This window comes from Erpetoichthys calabaricus, chromosome 10 (genome assembly GCF_900747795.2).
Source record: "Erpetoichthys calabaricus chromosome 10, fErpCal1.3, whole genome shotgun sequence".
In the NCBI taxonomy this organism is placed as follows: Eukaryota; Metazoa; Chordata; class Cladistia; order Polypteriformes; family Polypteridae; genus Erpetoichthys; species Erpetoichthys calabaricus.
The window spans coordinates 91110597-91132063 of record NC_041403.2 but is presented as its reverse complement, the minus strand read 5'-3'; the positions used below and the strand labels follow the sequence as shown (position 1 = coordinate 91132063).

Below are 21467 nucleotides of genomic sequence, written 5' to 3'. Positions count from 1 at the left end.
AGATATCCAACGTCCTAGCCGGAGGATCAGCTTTGAACAACTGCTCAAAGTAGTCAGCCCAGCGGGTCACAACAGCAGTGTTATACATACAGACCGTTCTATCAGCCGCCTTGACTGCGACTCTCCGAGGAACAGATTCGGATGTGCATAATGCTTTGATTCCTCTGTAAGAAGGACATGGGTCGCTAGACCACAGATGGTGTGTCACTTGCTCACAGATTCCTCTAACAAACGCCTCTTTATCTGTCCTCGGAGCTCTCGACGCTGTCCTTCTCAGTTCCCGGTACAGACCAGAGTTGCCACTGAGCCGTGCACTGCGATTCCCCTCGATGATATCCAGGGTGCCCTGCGAGATTAAACACCTCCTTCTGGGAACAGCGGTAACACCAACACAACCCAAAACCAATCTTCAGGGTCTTGTCTTGAAGCCACCACATATAATAACTGCAGGGTTGGAGTGACTCATCATTAAAGTATTGGTAACATTACTATGTTTCCTGGACAGACAAGGCAAACAGAGTTATCTAGCAACAGTACTAGAAGACATAGTGGAAATGTTATGGTTTAGGACTGCTTTGCTGAAGTAGGGCCTGGGCATCTCACCATCATATAATCCACTATGAATTCCAGAGGATACTTGAGGATAACGGGAGACCATATGTCAGAAGACTGAAACTTAACCAAAAGTGGACATTGCAACATGTCAAGGACCCTAAGGCCAGGTTTATACTTCACCAGATGTGGCACATGCTCCAGCGGATGCTCCTGCTACGCATGCGTTTTACTGTTTATACTTGTGCTCGTACTTTAGTAAATCTGGAAGAATCCACCAGGTGACAGTGCAAGATATTATCACGGTGAGAACAGGTTCAGCTTCGCTGTGTTGTGAATTGCCTGGAACACCCATTAAATTCAGATGACATCTTACCGCAATATCTCTGAAAACTATGTTTAATGATTAAATCCATCAATCCAGGGATGTGTCCATTCCAGCAAGCATTGGGCACGAGGCAGAAACAATCCCTAGACGGGGCATCAGTTCATCGCAAGGTGAATACAAGCACACACATTCACTAGTGTCATTTTACTGTCACCAAATCTGCAAATATTTGGAAGGAAACCGAAGCACACTGTGGAAACCCAGCAGGAAAACATGCAAACTCCAGGCAGGAAATACCAGCGACGTGACTCCCTACAAGAGTCACGGCTCTGCCACCGTGTCACCCCTATGTGCGTAATTATTAACAGTATTCATTATTTAAATGAAATAAACAATTTATCTGTAAAATGTAACATACATAATTTAATGCATTTCATCATGAAAGTGATATCAAGTATAAATCTAAGGATTGTAAATGTGTAGAGAGTTGGAATATCATACATGTAATATGTTCTGTGTGGCGATTGCTGCTGTTAGGGCAGGAGGAAGCCCCAGAAAAAAAGACAGCACAAAAGATGGTATGCGAGACTATTAAAATGTATCGTGTCATTACGATCAGGAATATGCGACGCTTGAATATAAAAGCAACACGAATGCATCTGTATGTCAGCATTTTGCTTCACCACATCGAACCGTTCATCAAACATCGAAGCACACACATCGATCCCGCAAGATCCTCAAAGCGGCTTTCTGTCACCTGTAGATAGTAAACAGAAACTCTGACATCACATTCCAACTTTTATCAAGACTGCGCCCCCCCGTGTCGCATTAATTTCTGACGGTCTTCTTAGAGGACGTGTCAAATGAACGCTGGGAACGTGTGGCAGCCATGATGCATGCGCGTATGTGTTCTGAGTGTAAAGTATAAACGAACCCTAAAAATACCACTAAATTCATCAAGGAATGGCTGAAAAGAAAGAAATGGAGGGTTTTGGAATGGCTAAATCAAAACTCGGATAGGACACCCATCAAGATCCTGGGATAGGGTATCAGAGAGAGATGAGGTATGATGTGCAGAGAGGTGAGGTATGAAGCAGAACACCCCTCAAACAGTGCACAGTGGAAAGAATTCTGCACTGAGTAGAGGGGGAAAAACGTTCCCCTAGTCAATGTTTTCTATAACTGTCTACCAGTCTGACACATCTATTTGAGAATGTGTCTGCTAAAAGGGGCAATACCCCTTTACATTTTAGGTGTTCTCATAGAATACAAAAAGCATCTATTGCAACGGTCAATGTCTTTCTGTCTGTCCACATGAAAACGTAGCATGGCATATTATTTGAAGTCCAGTAACCGGCTTGCCTCTCACGGATTTCTGTCTGTGTGATCGTCTCAGGGCGAACGTTGCCGTAGGCCCAGCAGCTACACAAGCATGTTCAGCACTACGAGGAGTTGGGGACCCATCAGGTAATACAGGTGCTTGATATTAGTTTTTGATCTTCAGATCACTTCCATCTGAATCAGAGTTTGGTAAATCAAGAGTCTGATTCAGCGATAATAAGCAAAATACTGTATAAATAATTAAATAAATAATATACATGAAGTATTTTGCTTTGCATGTTGTACTTTGTTCTCTTCAAAGAAAATTTGTCAAGACAGTTAAATTTTTTGTTGATTTCTTGCACAGATTTAAAATGTCAAAATCTCCTATCGAAAGGCATTGTCAAATTAAGAGAAATTAGTTTATGGTTTCAATTTTATCTCAACAGCAGTTACACCAACTTGTATACTCTGCCAATATTTCACCTCCAATAAATGATACTGATTGCAACCAGACCCCTAATACAAGTTCACGAAACACCAACAAATTGTGTATGCCAATAGGAAGTTACTTGCGGTCACTGGCTAACTGAGCATGCGTGGGACACTGCATAAGCTTGCACGACTTGAGTACATGCAAGAGAACAAGTGCATCAGCACCTCAGAGTTAATAAACATTTACTCAGTATTAACTTTATACTAAACCAACTTAACATCTCTAGTATCTGTAGATAATAACGATTATTTCTCTGGCACTAATCTGCATCCTACCCTACAAGCAGGTAATCCAACCTGCAGGGAAAACTCAGGGGTTGGTAGCAGAACTGACACTCCATCCACCATAAAAAAAAAAAAAAACTCACATTCCATCTGAACTAGTGTGGTGCTGATGTGTCACCTGTTGCATGGCTCCACCTCTCTCTCATTCCCCCAGCCCCAGCCCCACCCCCCAATATACTAGACTAGGATGACCACATGTCAAGGTGACAGGGATAATCTTGATTTCACACTATGCATACTGATAATTAAATGAAAAATATCATAAGGTTTTAAAAGGCTACCCATCTAATGAAGTTGTTTAATGCTGCAAACATCGTCACAATACATTTATAACAGCGTGCATGAAACTCCAAGGGGAAACCCATCTTTGTTAGGAACTTGTGTTAAATTTGAACAGCATCGAGAGTTTGACAAAGAAGCAGTGCCCTGATCCCTCTCCAGTGGTGGAGTGAGGCATTAAATAAATAAGGCTTTATGTGTGGGTAATATTTGCCAGAACTAAATAGCTTTGCAAGTCCCATTTCATGACAAGTTTTGCGAGTCTTCTACAGGCATAATCCCAGGTTTATTTCCCTTCATTTAACATGGTATTCAATGTCTTGTATTAAATTGTTGATATTATATAGTGCTACCATCACTAGTCTGTGTAAAAATATTCATGGGAGACTATGCATACATAACAATACATTTGAACATGAGTGATGTTTCTACTCTTCTGTGTCTTTTAAGGTGTAGTTAAAAGTTGTATGTGGCTTCAATTTTTCTGTTAGGAAAGGGAAGAAAATTTTTTAATGTTCTCTCTCAAGTTTTGGGAAGAAAAGTTACTTGACTGAAAGTCTTGAATCAAACCAGAGTGTAAACACTAATTCTGTATAAAAAGAGACAAAATAGCAGCATCTACTTAACAAAAGAAACACTACCTCCACCTTACATAGCACTTTGCCATGGCGATTTACCTCCAAAATCATTTGTGATGTAAGATATACAGGTAGGTAATAAGAAAGATGTCCTTGGGCGGCTTTTGAGAAATAAAGTTCCCACATGCATTGCAAAGAAACTTATTGCCAAGGAGGAAAACTCCATCAGGTGAATACTATGGCACCCGCAACAGGCAACTTAGCTAAAAGCCCTGTTAAATTACACAATTCAGCAATTCTTAGTGAAAAACTTAATTTAAATAATCTTAACGAGTTTGGGGAGAGTCAGAGAGTGCACCTGTGATGTGCAGTCATGTAGTTTGACATCAACAGTGACTCAAGTACAATGCATAGAATAAAGCCACAAGGAATAAAAAAAATTCACAGAGGTTTTAGACCATACAAGAAGAAGAAAGGCTTGTTTGTGTGATGTGATGTTTGTCATACCACAACAAAATGTGAGAAAGAAAAAGGCAGAGATTTCAGATGAACTAGCTGTTCCTGGCTATCAGAAAAGGGGTGAGCTCACAATACAGCAGCAGCATAAAAAAGGCTGATATTAGGATTCAGCTGGCCATACTTACATTTTTTTTACTACTTTATTGCCAGCTGGGAAATCCACTGGATGTACTCATTCTGCACTGTTGTAGACAGTTTCAAGCCACATCACTATAGCATATTTGAGCCCAGCTCAACAACTTTGTTTGGCATATTTTACCATGTCCCAATTTGCCAACATCTACATTCCACATGCTGTTCACATTGAAAATAGACATTTTACAGTTGTTGAAAATGCAGAACACAATAGTATCTGCACTTTCAATTAAAGCTGTAAACATCAATAAAAAAACTCAGTTATATTACAGGGCAAACCTTTTTTGCTAGGAGGTCTGTTAGACTCATTGACTTGACGTTAATCTTTGTCTGTACATGGGTAACATAGAGCAAACAACGTACAGAATGGCATCAACATCAGGTAAGAGAACAAAATGCAACATACAAAGCCAAATACTTCATGGATATTATTTATCTTTTGCGTATTACTGCTGAATCAGACTGATGTATCAAACTCTGATTTTGATGCAAGTGATCTGGGGCCTCACGTATAAACGGTGCATAAGCACAAAAATGTTGCACAAGAACGTTTCCACATTCAAATGGTGATGTATAAAACCTAAACTTGGTGTAATGCCACGCACATTTCCACGGTAGCTCATATTCTGTCGTATGCAAGTTCTCGGCTCGGTTTTGCAGACTGGCGGCACCCAGCATCAAAGCAGTGCTACTGTTCCTGTGTGGTTATCCTTTTTTTTTTTTTAGATCCACATCCCTGATGGGGCTTTATAAATAAACTAATAAACAATATGCGGTTAATTTCAGTGTAATGCATCGGATTGTAATTAACCTGTAACAATATAATGGTCCATAGAATGGTCAAACTATTCCAAATACCATAACTGCTTTAGCATTGTTACTCTCACTGTACATTCTTCTTCTTCTTTCAGCTGCTCCCGTTAGGGGTTGCCACATCGGATCATTTTTTTTCCATATTACTCTCACTGCACCACTCGGAGTATTTATATCACTGTATCCGAGTGTGAATCACAGCTGTACAGCAGCTGATTGGTTAAAGAGAATTATCGGTATACAGCATCAAGCACATGCTGCCTCAGCCATGCTGTCTATTGAACTGCTCTCATATGACAAACGCTTCAGAGCCTTTCCTGTACGAACTTGCAGTTCAGAAACAGTTTCATCCGAAGAATTCTAAACACACTCAATCAGTCCATCAAGTGCTCCTTGTAAAACTGTTTGTACTTATAAGTACAATTACCTCACTGTAAACTTGCGATTGTTATAATATTGCACAACCTGAGCCACTTTATAAAGTGCGTATTTACATAGGATGATGATATCATTTTTAAGATGAAATGCAGCAAAATGTTTATTATATTATACAAATAAAACTTTAACTACAATGTGCCGCAGCACTAGCGAGCCGAAGGCGCTCTGTTCACGGATTGTTCCTGCCTTGCACTGTATTCTTGCTGGTGCGACACTGGAAGGATAGATGGATAGAATAAATAAACACGTACTATGAAGATGTTTCGATGTTCCTTAAAAGTTTTGAAGAATCGGCGTTCTAAGCTCACAGATGGCTTAACGTCTATTACAGAGCTGATTATGTGGCGAATGGGTATTTGGAGAAAGTAAGGACAGGAATTGGAGGTTAGTACATTTGAAAGAGACAGTACTGCTACAATAAAGTACTTCATTGAAGGCTGCACATGGCGCAGCAAGCATCTTGCGTGAGACATGAACAATCACTGCGCCACCGTGTTCCCATGTTTAATAACATGCTTTAACTCCTATCATCGTGAAAATGACATCACGTATGCATCTCAGTATTTCAATTATTCAGAGAGCTGTAATATCACGAATGTAATGGATTCTGCGTCTTGTCAGAGGAAGAGAAAGCCCGGAAGCACGTAGTGATTCAAACACACAGAGCACATAGAAGATCAAATACAAAACAAAGCATTTAACGTGCTACTTTAGTTACGATGGGATTTGAGAAACTAGCAAATTAAACGATTTTAAGATGAAGTTTATGATGTTCTACTTTAACTCTTTTAGAGCGGATGTCGACTTTTGTCGACAGGAGGGGTTGAAGGCGAATGTCAACAAAAGTCGACATCCAGGGATAGGGGGCGACAATCAGCTGTTAATGGCGACAAATCTCACTGTCACGTCACAGGCATTCCCTCTGTGCTTGGAGGAATGCTAGACTCGTTGACTCGGCAAATAAACATTGCATGTGCGTGAGTTGCGAAATGTAAACAAAGGCAAGATGGCACCGACATGTGAAAAGGCAGCGAAGCAAGTGCAGAAAAGAAAACACTTGGCAGACGATGTTTTGCGCATTATCGCGGAGTTGGACTCTTGATTTTTCAAAATTGGACTTTATTGGCAGTGATCAAGAGATCGAGCAAGAGAGTTAGAAGCAGGCATCAGCTGATCAGACACCAGCCAATGCCGCGCCAGCGGATCTGCTGCCAGTTGAGTGCCTTCGCACAGCCGATGCATCTACGGCAAGGTTCGCATGGGATAAATACACAGACATTGATCCGTTGAGAGCCGATCTGGCTACCGGAGTTTACAAGACGGCATGGCTTGCTGTTGGACACGACAGATCACCAGCTGCTGTACTTCAGGCTGCTCTCTCCTGATGCTGCTTTTCAGCTACTGTCAGATGAGACAAACAGGTAGGCAGAGATTTTTTTTGAATCGCGGGCTGCGTTTGCATCGCATTCTCGTTTTTCAAGTGGAAACCCACAACGAAAGACGAGATGAAGCGCACTGTGGCATTACAAATAGAGATGGGACAGAACTGGTGATATAACTTCAGGGAGCATTGGTCCAAACGTGTTTTGTCCCCTGGTGGCTTAGGTACGTGCTGCTGCAAAGTTTTATTCACTTCTGTAATAAACAGAAGCAAATCCCATGGGGTGAGCCAGGCTATAATGCCATACATAAAGTTCATAAAGTTTCAGAAGATGAAAAGAGGTGACAATACGGTTTTCATGCAGGCAGAAAACTTGGTGGCAGTGGCATGGCACGATGGCAAATGGGTGACTTGTCTCTCTACAGTACACACTAACAATATATGTGAGAAAGTGCAGCAACAGACAATTGAAAAATAGGCACCAAAGCAACACATATTGTAAGGAGTGCAATGTGGCAATGACTGAAATTGGCTGCTTTGAGCGAGATCAGACTTTGCTGTGTAAAATGTATGTGATATGTATGTGAAATCATAGAGTATGCAGGCTCATACAACATGCAAGACAGTAACATTTGTCAAAAGTAAATATTTTTTGTTGATTTGATATGTTAAACAATTGCTTTGTGTTCTTTTTAAAAAAATGTTAGTTTTTGGAAAAATATTCAGCCCTGGGAGAAAAGAAACAAAAAAAAAATTAGCCCTAAAAGAGTTAATGACAAAATAAACTACGTGATTAAAGTGGAAATTTAGAGATTAAAGTTGACATTTCATGCTTTTTCCCCCACTGTGTGCCTTTTTTTTCCCTCTGTACCCTAATAAGCTTTCATATGACACTCAGACGGTGGGCTACGACTCGCCTTTTCACGGCGACGTTGATATGTGACAACTTCTTTTTTATTTCGGGCACTGTGCGACATTGTGAACGTGAGCTTTCGAGTTTCTCCGACACACTATGTCACACGATCAACTTCCTTTTGTTGTTTATACCACTGTTTAAACCAACAAATAGTTAGTTTTTCCTTGCCTCCACTTGGTATTTGCTGAAATTCTTCAATTTTCCCTCTTGCTTTTGCCATTGCCTTTTCACAGAAGGCTGAGCTTAAGGGCTATTTATACTGATTTGCATATTCAAAGAGGCATAATTCTAGGAGGAGTTGGGGCGGGACAGAAGGCACGTGCGTTACTTTTCACGCAGACCAGGATTTATGGAGCGGAAGAATGTGGAAGTTGGCGTTCGCACAGATTTATGCATCTGGATTTTTTTGTGCATAAGCACATTTCCGCTTTTGTGCTTACGTCATGTTTTAGAGCCAATTCTACGCACGGCGTTATGCATGAGACCCCTGGAGATCAAAAATGAATGTCAAGCACCTGTATTACCCGATGGGTCCCCAGCTCCTCTTAGTGTCGAACACACTTGTGTAGCTGCTGGGCCTACAGCAACGTTCGCCCTTAGACGACCACACAAACATAGATCTATGAGAGGCAAGCCGCCTACTGGACTTTAAACAACATGGCATGCTAGTTAACACTATGGATTACCAGACACTACTTCGACTACTTTGAGCGTTTCTTGTCTCCCATAAAGTGCCATTCAGCTTATAAGTGATATGACAAAGTATGTAATAAGTATGTGAATTTACATACTGTAGAGTCTCATGGAGCATAAAACAGAGTGACATGTCATAAGTATTTTATGTTAATTTATGTGTGAAACCACTGCATTGTCTGCTTTTCACAAAACTGAGCTTTCTGGAAAAATATTCATGTCTGGGACAAAAGGAAAAAAATAAGCCCTAAAAGAGTTAAATACATAAAGGCAGTATCCTGGTCATGGCAGTTATAGTATTCTAGATGTTCACAGGTTCACACTGTAACTAATGTACTTTTATGTTTATGTTCCTTCAAAATTTGTTTACATTTACACCTTATTTTACCCTAATTATGTACTGCATTTTATTAAAACAGAAACCATACAAGCCCAGTTCATTTCAAGAAGCTACCATTTTCTCATTATTTAGTCTTCACAATGGTACCAAGACAAAGCATATTTTCTTAGCCTACTTTCACTTTGTAAAATGACACCATCAAGACACCACAAAATTAAAAGTCTACTTTGCTTTGAGGAGAAAAAGAAAAAAATAAAATAAAAACTGCAGCACAATTCAGCAAATTTTTTTGCAAAATTATAATTAATGTTTAGGAAAAGCACTATTTTGGAAAAGTACTCCCATTTACACACAACGATTCCACTTTCCGACCACACTCCAAAAACATGGTTTGAGCAAGGGAAGACACCAAATTATTAATTAAGGAACAAGTAGGAGGCAAATGCTTAACGTTTTTGTTGAAATCCAAGTACAGTAATCCCTCCTCCATCGCGGGGGTTGCGTTCCAGAGCCACCCGCGAAATAAGAAAATCTGCGAAGTAGAAACCATATGTTTATATGGTTATTTTTATATTGTCATGCTTGGGTCCCAGATTTGCGCAGAAACACAGGAGGTTGTAGAGAGACAGGAACGTTATTCAAACACTGCAAACAAACATTTGTCTCTTTTTCAAAAGTTTAAACTGTGCTCCATGACAAGACAGAGATGACAGTTCTGCCTCACAATTAAAAGAATGCAAACATATCTTCCTCTTCAAAGGAGTGCGTGTCAGGAGCACAGAATGTCACATAGATAGAGAAAACAATCTCTAGCAAACAAATCAATGGTGCTGTTTGGCTTTTAAGTATGCGAAGCACCGCGGCACAAAGCTGTTGAAGGCGGCAGCTCACACCCCCTCCGTCAGGAGCAGAGAGAGAGAGAGAGAGAGAGAGAGAGAGAGAGAGAGAGAGAGAGAGTTTGTTTTTCAGTCAAAAATCAATACATGCCCTTCGAGCTTTTAAGTATGCGAAGCACTGTGCAGCATGTCGTTTCAGGAAGCAGCTGCACAAAAGATAGCAACGTGAAGATAATCTTTCAGCATTTTTAGACGAGCGTCCGTATCGTCTAGGTGTGCGAACAGCCCCCCTGCTCAATCCCCATACGTCAGGATCACAGATAGTCAGCGCAAGAGAGAGAGAAAAGTAAGCAATCTAGCTTCTCAGCCATCTGCCAATAGCGTCCCTTGTATGAAATCAACTGGGCAAACCAACTGAGGAAGCATGTCCCAGAAATTAAAAGACCCATTGTCCGCAGAAATCCGCGAACCAGCAAAAAATCCGCGATATATATTTAAATATGCTTACATATAAAATCCGCGATGGAGTGAAGCCGCGAAAGGCGAAGCGAGATATAGCGAGGGATCACTGTAACTTTAATTGGAGCATTTAACCACCTTCCATACATTGTAACAAATCGCAAGTTATAAGGCTGATGCAGTAGAAATGTTTTTTTTTGTTCAAAATATACAGTATAACAAAATAAAACCAACCCCCAGGTTTGTCAATTTTTTTTTCTAAAAATGAACCAAAACACATAAAACTAATTATATACAAATCTACCAATATTCTTCATATTCATACACCAATTATAAAACCCGCTTAAACCAATTACATGGTAACAAGGGAGCCAACCATCCAGCTCATTGTGCAAATGGAAAGACTTTCTCTAGACAAAGTGCTTTTCCACTTCATGGTACAATCTTACATATGCTCACAGCATTAGTAGTATGAGTACGAGTAGTTTCTCATTTTACAGGTTACAAAAGGTTAAAATATTCCAATTAGTGAATTAGATTTAACATTATTATTCACTAATCCAAGCATTACTGAACCCTTGTAATCCAGTATAGGGTGCAGTGGAAGCAATCAAGCCTGGACAGGTCATCAGTAAATCACAGTGGATGCACCCACACACATTCCCACTAATAAATTTGGAGCCAATTAAGAATAGCAGTAATGTACATACAGAGTACAACTTACAGTGGCATGCAAAAGTTTGGGTACCCTTACTCAAAATATCTGTTACTGTGAATATTTAAGTGAGCAGAAGATGAACTGATCACCAAAGGGCATAAAGTTAAAGATACCACATTTATTTAATATTTAAACAAAGCATTTTTATTTCCATCATTCACAGGTATAAAATACCAAAAAAATGAAAAGCAAATGTTTGGGCAGCAGTCAGTACTAAGTAATACCTTTGGTATCACAGCTTCTGAATGTTTTTTGGAGCCACCTAAGAGTTTTACAGTTCTTACTTGAGGTATTTTCACCCATTCATCCTTGCAAAAGACTTCTAATTCTGCAAGATTCTTGGGCTGTCTTGCATGCACGGTCCTTTTTGAGATTTATCTACAGATTTTCAATGATGTTTAGGTTAGAGGACTGTGAAGGCCATGGCAAAACCATCAGCTTGCGCCACTTGAGGTATTCTATTGTAGATTTTGAGGTGTGTTTCAGATTATCATCTTGTAGGTCCCATTCTCTTTTTAACTTCAACTTTTTTTTTTTTTTTTTAATACAGATGGTGTGATGTTTGCTTCCAGAGTTTGCTGGTATTTATCTGAATCCATTCCTTCCTCTACCAATGACATGATCCCTGTGCAACTGGCTATAACACAATCCACAAACCCATGATCAATACAAATACAACCCCATGCTTAAAAGTTGGCGAGATGTTCTTTTCCTGAAATTCGGCACCCTTGCTTCTCTATAAATGTAATGAATTATTATTATTATTATAAATACACCTTTGCACATTGTGGCCAGAAAGTTCTACTTTGATTTCATCAGTCCATGGGACTTGTTTCAAAAATGCATCAGGCTTATTTAGATGCTCATTTGAAACCTGCAGATGCTGAATTTTGTGGCTAGGATGACCATGAAGGTCATATTCATTAAGGTATCGATGCACGGTAGAAAAGCGCACAACCACTCCAGAGTCTGCTAAATCTTCCTGAAGGTATTTTGCAGTCAAATGGGGGTTGGGGAGGGGTAATTTGCCATTCTAGTAAACTTCCAGTCCTCACCTGGACCTCCACCGTTCCTGTTAACAGCCATTTCTTAGTAATATTATGAACTGAGGAAACAGCTATCTGAGAAAGTTTTGCTATTTTCTTAAAGCCGTCTCCTGCTTTGTAAGCATCAGCCCTTTTATTTTCAGAGTGCTAGGCAGCTGCTTAGAGGAGCCCATTGCTGCTGATTGTTGGGACAAGGTTTGAGGAGTCATAGAATTTATACAACTTTTCAATGTGCATCACGTTGGGTATCCTAATTGTGATTGTGAACAAGACATAGCCCTAACAAGCTAATAAATGTTTGAGGTCTTGGTAAAAGTTACCTGAGACCTCATATCTTATGGAGCACCATGCAAAATTTTGGGCACCCCAACTTTTTTCACTTTACAATTGTACAAAACAATACGCTAATCTTGCATAAAATATTGAAAAGAACAGTTTGTCTACTGCTCAATTAACTATTCACAGTAACAGACATTTTAAGCAACATGCTACCACTTGTGGTCAGTTATCCTAATAAATATACTACTAGGATGTCAAAATAACAGATACTTTCAGTACTAGTCAATACCAAAGTTCCAAAAACATAACGGTAGTAGCATTTTTACAGTGCCAGTACTACTGAATGACAGTCACCACCACACTCAGTCCGTGACAACAAGTAGTAAAATTACTTCAGAAGGCAGAGTAATGAAGGAGAAAATGTGAATAAGAACTAAATATAAAAATGGCTCACAATGGTGTTGATACAGCATTGCATCAACACATTGAAAAGAAAAACGACAGATGTTATGTCTAGAAATACTCTGTCTTCAAGGTAGTAGGATTTCAGCACGACTCCAGGAATTGTGCTTATAAGAAAAAGGCCAAAAACACACACAGGTTTTCATTATTACTACTTTTCTCACATTACAGAGATAGTTCATAAATAGATTAATATGGGATTTGCAAGCGCTGTGAAATGACTGATCAGACTGGGTTAGTGTCACAAAGTTGTAAGAGGTATGGCATGTTAAATCGTTTTATGACAACATATGATGTATGTTTCAGCATCCATCCATTTGCTAATAGGTTCATATAGTTCACAGTCGCAGGGGAGAAATGCTGCATGCACCGTATACTGTTATGCATATAGGACTGTGCACACTATGAGTGCTAACAGCAGATGAAGCAAGTAAAAACTGAGGGATGTTTAAGATGAAGTGGCTATCTGACTTGCCAACAACGATGATGAAACGAACTGCTCCACTTGTTAATTCCAAAATAAAATGTATTCTTTGCTTCGAAGCACAAACCACTGCAGTTATGCCAGGTACTACGACTTCATTGTTAATACAGATACGCAAATGTTGGTGTCATTATTTTTTACAGCCAAACTAATGCCCATTCATATAATCCCTAAAATGTGATAAACACAATGAATACACAGGTTATATTTGAAAGGTATGTTGGGGAGTGTAATGCAGTCTAGCAGTTAAACTGCAAGTCCAGTTAGTATTTTACTTTAGGACTAGTACCGAGACTAAGCAATAAAAGGTTTGATCAGTCATGTAAGATATCAGTCATGCAAGATCTTTTCAAAACAGCACAACAAGGGTTGTTTTAACAAGAGTTCTGAAACAATGGATTAAAAGATTGATTTCAAAAAAAGATTTGGAAAATTAAGGCTCCAGAATGTTATGATATTTGAAAATGTCACTCAACTGTTACTCTTTAGTATATTTTAAACCAGATAATGATGCAAATCTAAATCTTATAATAGCAAATGATACAAACCTAATAGTGGGATGCTCTGACAAACCAGACTTTAAAAGCATGTTGTTACAAAAACACATTTAAAGAGCTTAAATGAAAATATCCCGACTTCTTTTGGAATTCACTAATTCAAGAGTACAAATATAATAATGTTTGAATCTTCGTTTAGCAAGCAGTATTTTTCAGTTATTGGATAGAAAATGTCAGAGAATAAATTTGGGATGTGCACATGGTAAGATAAATCAGGCAGTCCATGATAACATCATTATTCATAAACTCATGCTGAAATCCCCTCAATATTATAAAATCTCCTCCATTTGTTGTTACAGTGGGGGGGGGGAGAGAATCCCCATGTCCATCACACATTAAAATTCAAGCCATGCATTGCATCTTGATACAGTATTTACGAATGCCAGTACTAGTTTACTTAAATTATAGTTGGGTAAATTCTTGATGGTTATACCAGTAATTTAAAGATGCTGTTACTAAATGTGGCAGAATGGCATAGTGTTTGTGAGGCAGTTTTGCATAGTGGTCAAGGATTTGGACTTCAAACCCTGAGACTGCAGGTTCAAATCCTACTGCTGACACTGTGACTATGAGCAAGTCACTTCACCTGCCTCTACTCCAATTGGAAAAACAAAAGAAATGTAACCAATAGTACCTAAAATGTTGTAAGCTGCCTTGGATAACAACATCAGCCAAAAACGTTAATGCATTAATATTTATATATTTTATATTGTTACAGAAAAAAACAATTTTTGCTGTGGTATCAAGTATTTTGAAATTTCACTGGTATCGGTATCAAATACTAAAATTCTGGTATTGTGACATCCCTATATACTAATAAGTTACTAAAAGAGGACTGTTTGGAGCTTAATAAAAAGCTTACTATTTGCACTAAACAGTTTTTTGTTTTTTTTAACACTACACATTTGGATATTTATTTAACCACAAATAACTAATAAGTGGAAAAAAGTGAAACACAGAATTATAGCACTTGAAAGTATATGCCTAGGAAAATACACCCTATACAATGATTTGGATCAAACCCATACCCAAATTACTTGCAACATTCTACATTAAACCCCACTTGGATTGATAATGTAAAAGGATGTACAGATAACATGACATTATTGTTCTACTGTTGTATTATCATTAGTAGAATATGGTTTTTGGTTGAGAAACCTATTAATAAAGCTTAGATTTTTAATCAACTTCTGATAGCACAGATGTCAAACGTTATGTAGGAGTATTTTATCAGTGATTTCCTTTACACCTAAAGGAGGTGGTAACTGCATTGCAGCAATGCTGATTTTATCAGCGTTTACCAATCAGCATGAAGACCATTTAGTCACTTGCAATATTCTATTTTGAAATTTGTCACATTCCTAAAGCAAAACAGTTTCTTTTATGCTGTAAATTTTAAGATAGACACAATATAAAAAAAAATGACAAAAAGACATGTTGTAAAGTGGAAAGTCAAAAGATTAATCCACAATTAACTTAATGCAGTAATAACAGGTTCACCCCCCATCCCCCAACCTTGCATTTAAAGATGAGAATTCAATTTAACTTTAAGGAGGGTATTGTTTAAAAGTTATTAAAGCATGGGAAACAGATTATTTGTAGCCAGCAGCCTGGGAATGATTTCTCTTTCAAACAGAAAACCAGTAGGTCAGATCATGACTGTTTTCTTCTTTTACCTTTTATTACACAAGCTAACGTTCCCCCTTCCCCTCCTAGAAGAAAGAATTAAATTTTATTTATGGTTAGAGCCATGAAAACAATCATCTAATGATATACAAGAGATAAAATACAACAGAGCTCTATGAGCAGAAAATTCCTTCAGAATTTAGGCTACTATTACAAAATATAAGTTTATTATGTTTTGCAAAGTTATTTAAGCATGATGTTGTGGCATCTGTCTGTTTTTATATGTCTTTTTTTTTTTTAATGGTATGAGGAGAACAAAGCTTCAACTGGTTAACTGATTGGTGAACTAGCTAAAATAAACTCAATGGAAGTAAATATAAATGGGTCTCAGGGTCAACAGTTAAAAGTCTATGCCGTTCTGCCAAACATGTAGTGTAATAACACAGATTTGTGAGATATACTTCCAGCACTGAAGATTATATGAACAGCTGTCAGACTTAAAAAAGAAATTTCTAACAAATGCACTGAAGTGTCAAATGTGTTAAGTTTCCAGTGTCACATCTAAAAAGAAATAAACCTTTAAGCCTCAAATCCATGTTTACCCATGCACAGCTTAAACCCACTCCCTTCAGCAATACTTTTTTCCTTTATTAATTTATTTTAAAATCAGAAGGAGTATCAATAAAAGGTACTTTATTTCATCCATCACAAGCTTGCTTAACCCAATTCAAGCTGCTCACTCACACTGGTCTAATTTAGAGCTGCCAATTAGCCTAACACCCACATTTTTACAACAGAACAGGAAAAGTGAATACATACAAGGAAACGCCATGCGAACAGAAAGAAGCAGTGCAAACTACAACAGACGGTAACTAGACCACGATTCAACCCATTGTGCCACTACGCCAAACACTGTTTGACTAAGCAATGCAATATCCACTGTCATAAACCAAACTATCTGACAATTTTCTGTACATACTTACACTCAAGTAACACCATGATAACACAAATAACACATACCCATATACAGCAATTACAAAAACTCTTATTCTGTTTTCTCATGCAGAACAGGGCTGAAAATGTTTATGATATACCAGCCAAAAGTGACCAATGCTATACATCTACTAACAATTTGAAAAAAGAAAATTCACATAACTCGTAACTCATAACACATAACCATGTCAGTTATCCAGTTATATGTTCACAAAATGCAAAACATGCATTTTGTACTAATATACTGTTAAACTGACAATTCTATAGAAATCAGAGGACATAATAAACAGGAAACTAAAGTCACATTGGATTGCCTTTTTGAATTGAAGATCCATCGTTACTCCTCATTAACTGGCCAAGAGTTATCTCTATGGCCTGTGCCAATTTTTACAGAAGTATCTACTGTATTTAACAAAAAAGGGCATTTGGATTATGCAACACAAGTAACACAGTTTTTGCTGCCCCAAACCCCAAATGTTGTTTGCCATTGCAGGGCATTGGTCACGATTGGCTTATAAAATACTCTTTATACTACAGTTCTACATAAAATTTAACACACTTTTAAGGATTTTCCCTGGTCATCACTGCAAACTGCTTTGGGTAAGTAACATATGAAAAATATATATTAAAGGAACACTAAACCATATATAGTTCGCCTGCTGACGCCACATGCACAACCCAAATACAAAATGCACTTCGGCTACCAACAGAAATTTTCTGATGGTGTTGAAGATAAACCAGACTCTTTTGACCGAGAATGGCAATGACTGTAATGTTTTTGGGATAATTGCACAACACTTTTGTCTTATCTTGCAGAAACCGTGTTCCACTTTCCTTCAGAAGCTTCTAATTCTAAACAAGCGCTATAATGGGTGGTCCCTCAAAGGGGACTTGATTACAGGATTATCTGAATCCACTGGAGTATATGTGGATGGGGGGGTATATCAACAACTTGTATGAACTATTTACATTTCAGGATCCTATGGCAGGGCAAACTCATTTATACTAGGTACAAACACTAGGCATCACAACCTTACGAGTAGTTTTATAAATGACAAGACAAAAAAAATATCTCTCACGGGTGTATTATGGCACAATACAAAAAACTTTCCTTATTATAAAAGTAGAACACTACCATAAACCTATACAGTGGAGCAATCCCATTAAAAAGTACCAATTTTGTAAACTCGCCACACAAATAGAGGTTAATATTTTTAAAATGTAGGGTATAGCGTGTAGTAGTGTATTAGGGCCTGAGTTGTTCACATGATCAATAATAAGGCACTGTTGAGAGACACTCCAGAAGAAAAAATAAAGCCAAAGCACAAGTCTATAACCTAGAACTACACAAGGTATATACGCTGCTATAATGTATATACAAATTACTAAACTAACTGGGCAATATATGGCATTTATGCAGAAATCTGTGTATCAATCTGTCTATGACAACTGGCTTGGATAAACAAAATAAATAAATTGACAGACTGCGCACACACACAAAATCCCCAGTACAGTCTCCTCTCTAGGTACTCAATTTTGCTAGTCAACATCCTGAACATGGGAAGCTTAGACCAACTGGATGCCCCTTAATAGCCCAGTATAAGAGAATGCTTGACAACTGACTCTTGCTCTGGCCAAAGTTGATTTCTTCATCGCACCCAAAGCTGTTGTGATAAGTTCTGGCACCTTCATAGTGGGTGCAAATAAAAACCCAAAATTCTTGAGTTCAGAGGTAAAAAAATTAATACTTAGAGACAAGTTGTAACAAAATAAGACAACTCAAACTTCTCAATATAATATTAAATGATTTTCTCCTTCAAAAGATGTATTACATGTAACCTAATAAACAGTGTTATAATTCCGCTATGAGCAACTGTAAGGTAATAGTTAAGTCTATATAAAATAGAATAGAGTTGCAAGGTTTAATTGCAAATCTGTACAGGTTTTAAACTAAAAGGCCTAGTCATGAAAAGGTGCACATGCAAGCACTGATGTACCTATTTACTGTCAACGAGTAAATCCAGGAAAGTGTTCAACTGCCCTAAACAAATGACCCTGACAACTAACTGCACCCTTTGATGTTTACAATAATTTTAAATTTTCACAAATGAAACTGTCAAATATGCGGATTCGAGCACCATTCCACAAAAATGCAAATATTGATAAGATCCAAGCTTACAGAGATATTCGGGGGTTAATATAACTAGAGACAATTGCCCTTCCTCATTAGTTGTGTTTAACGCAGTGCATTTTAGCATATTCTCAAAATTCAAGATCTATTTCCTAAACAAAAGAATCCTCGTATTCTCTGCTCACCGGTGGCGATTTTTAGTAGAACATTTTTCATTCTCTAGCCAGCAAACCCAAATTCATACTCTATCCAGAACTTTCCGTCTAGGAATGATGTGCGGAATGGCAAAAAATACACATCTTACAGTGACAGATGCTTAATCATGCCTTAAACTGTAAACCTAGAGGATGCGATTAGTGCCAACGCCCCCGCCTCCTGCAGGCTTTAGGAGGCCGACTTTTGAAAGGTTCCACTTTATTACGATCGCCTGCACGAACAAGCAGACACAATCGTGCTAAAATGACATCCTGATCAGCCAGAGTGAAATCGCTGTATTCGAATTTAAAGCATGCCAAACCACGTAACCCTGCACCACAGACGCAAGCGAGGTCAAAGGGACCGTCGCGTCACCCTCTTCAACACGAAAGGAAAAGCAACATTTTACTTAAAATGCAATACTGTAAAAAAAAAAATCGAATAGTGTCAGAATCTCCCTGCGCCCCTTCGGTTTCTGAAATCGCGCTCTGCGCGACAAGAGAAGACATCCGCCACCGTCGATCGTTTAACCCGGCACGCGGATGCAAATCATTTAAATCAGATTACATAAATGGGCCATGATTTCTTTTTTATATATCATTTACAAGTGATATTACCATGCGAGCAGCCTCAGCCCACGTGCGCTCCTTCTTTCTCTTCTGTTTGTCCTTCATTTCCTCGGGCGGCTGCGTCTTTAGCTTTCCAAAACGCGGTGTCGACTAGTTCTTCTTCTCCTCCACGTTGCGTATGGGCTTTTCTCTCCTTTTTTTAAATTGCGTGTTGTCCTCCCCACGTCGTTTTCCTTTCTTGTTTAAACCAAACGCTGCACATTCAACTCTATCCCGCTAATGCTCGGTTTTTTTCTTCTTAGTAAACACACCGACTACAAGTCCATATATAAACACTACGCCGCCGCTGTTACCGCAGGAAATCCTCTCACTCTGGAATGCAGAAAGGGGAGCATAACAACAGGGTCGAAGGGCACTCACTGCAGGAATGCAACACCGCCCCTCCCCCTTCCAAGCCACTGTTTATAAAGCAACGGCTAGGAAACCGCAGCCATTCTCCGCCATCTTGGCTCCGCCTGCGCGCTTCTCTTTGATAGCCGTGCGGGCCCTACTTCTAATCAACGATATCGGAAGCTTAGAGATCCTCGAGTTAAATTGAACACCAACCCGAAACGCCGACTTGCGGTTTTAAAAACTGAAACGATAAGCCGCGGTGTATTTATGATGACTCGTTAAATGTACAATTTTTATTCAGGGCGGAGTGCAGATTGTTGAAGATTTTGGCCCCAAGGTACTTTGGGATTTGTAGTTTTGCTTCTTAAAAAGACTGCGGAACAGTACCGTGTCCGTTTTAAAAGAGTCTTCATTATATAGTAAACATTCAGTCAAGTGTGTTCCACTGTTATTCTATACACCATGCGTCCTAAAATGGCATACAGGAGTTTTATTATAGCTATTTAAAAATAAGCGTGTAAACGTATATAAAAAGGTATTGTTTTATTATTGTATTAAAAAGTAACAATTACCTTCTATAGCTAGACACACGCTCATTAACATTGCCGTTTACTTGTTTAGCTTTAGCATTATTTAATAGTACGTAGTTTCAAAGAACTCAATTACCCAAAATGCACCGCAAGTTTGCGGCTTTTTGGCCACCTTCAATTTGAGCTCCGTCCGTTGTCGTCATCGCGCGCTTGTTTGTGTTGCTTCCGTGTTTATCTCGAAAGGCGGGTGTGCGTGTTTTTAATTACATATATAAATAGTTTATCATTATTTTTGACAAGCATTACAGTACTGTACAGTATTGCGTTCGTAGTCTATAACGAGTCGGCTGACTATTACAGCTATTCAGGATTGTATTGATGCTGGAAGTATTTACATTAACAACGAGGAAGGCCACCGTTGAACTTCAGCGGGTTGTAAGGCCATCGAAGGGCTTTTTATTCGTAAGTCTTACATATAAGTAACATTCTCAAGTCTGCCGAATTCATTTATGGGTGTGGACGTGGGAAAGCTTATAAAATCATGCATTTTAAGTTGAAGCTAAACGTGAAGTTTTTCATAATTTAGTATTTATATTAAGTTTTAAGTAAACGTGAAATTGCAAAAGCACGGACTGACATATACATGATACCAATACATCTGACTCTAAATACATTTTCAGAACCTCACACTGGGAGCTAGAGCAGCAACGGGGGCTACACTAAAACATCCATCCAAGAAAAGGCCACTGTTCCAGAAAGATTAGATAATCCCTGATCTCGGAACGAATTCCAGCGCGATTTCACACCAGAGGATTAGCCGGTTCCAGCGATCCTGAATTAACGCGCGTTTGCGGCGCAGAATAGACAAGCAGTTGTGAGTCAAGCACTGAAGTCGATCAACCACAGATTGACTACCAGTCTGAGAAGCAGGGAGAACAGCCTTCCTCCATGTCAGCAGAGCAAGAGGATTATCGGCACATCCACCAAAGAGAAGCAGTACCGCCAAAAAAGGAGATATTGTGTGGAAGAATCTCCCTGAAAGAGTTAATGCATAAAAGGGTTAATCTGTGCAAACGTTGTGTGGTAAATTGCTGCATTGTGCAAATTGCACCCCTGT

The 21467-nt window shown here is 38.8% G+C and overlaps 1 protein-coding gene across 2 annotated transcripts in view; it reads right to left on the bottom strand.

Annotated features, from left to right (window-relative positions):
• Positions 1–20061, bottom strand: part of asxl1 (ASXL transcriptional regulator 1) — a 135690-nt gene extending 115629 nt beyond the window's left edge. For both annotated transcript variants that reach the window (XM_028811586.2, XM_051932420.1), the window contains exon 1: positions 19476–20061. In XM_028811586.2, coding sequence (XP_028667419.2) covers positions 19476–19532 — 57 coding nt within the window. In that variant the 5' untranslated portion in view covers positions 19533–20061. The remainder of the gene's footprint in view (positions 1–19475) is intronic.
• Positions 20062–21467: the final 1406 nt, after the last annotated feature.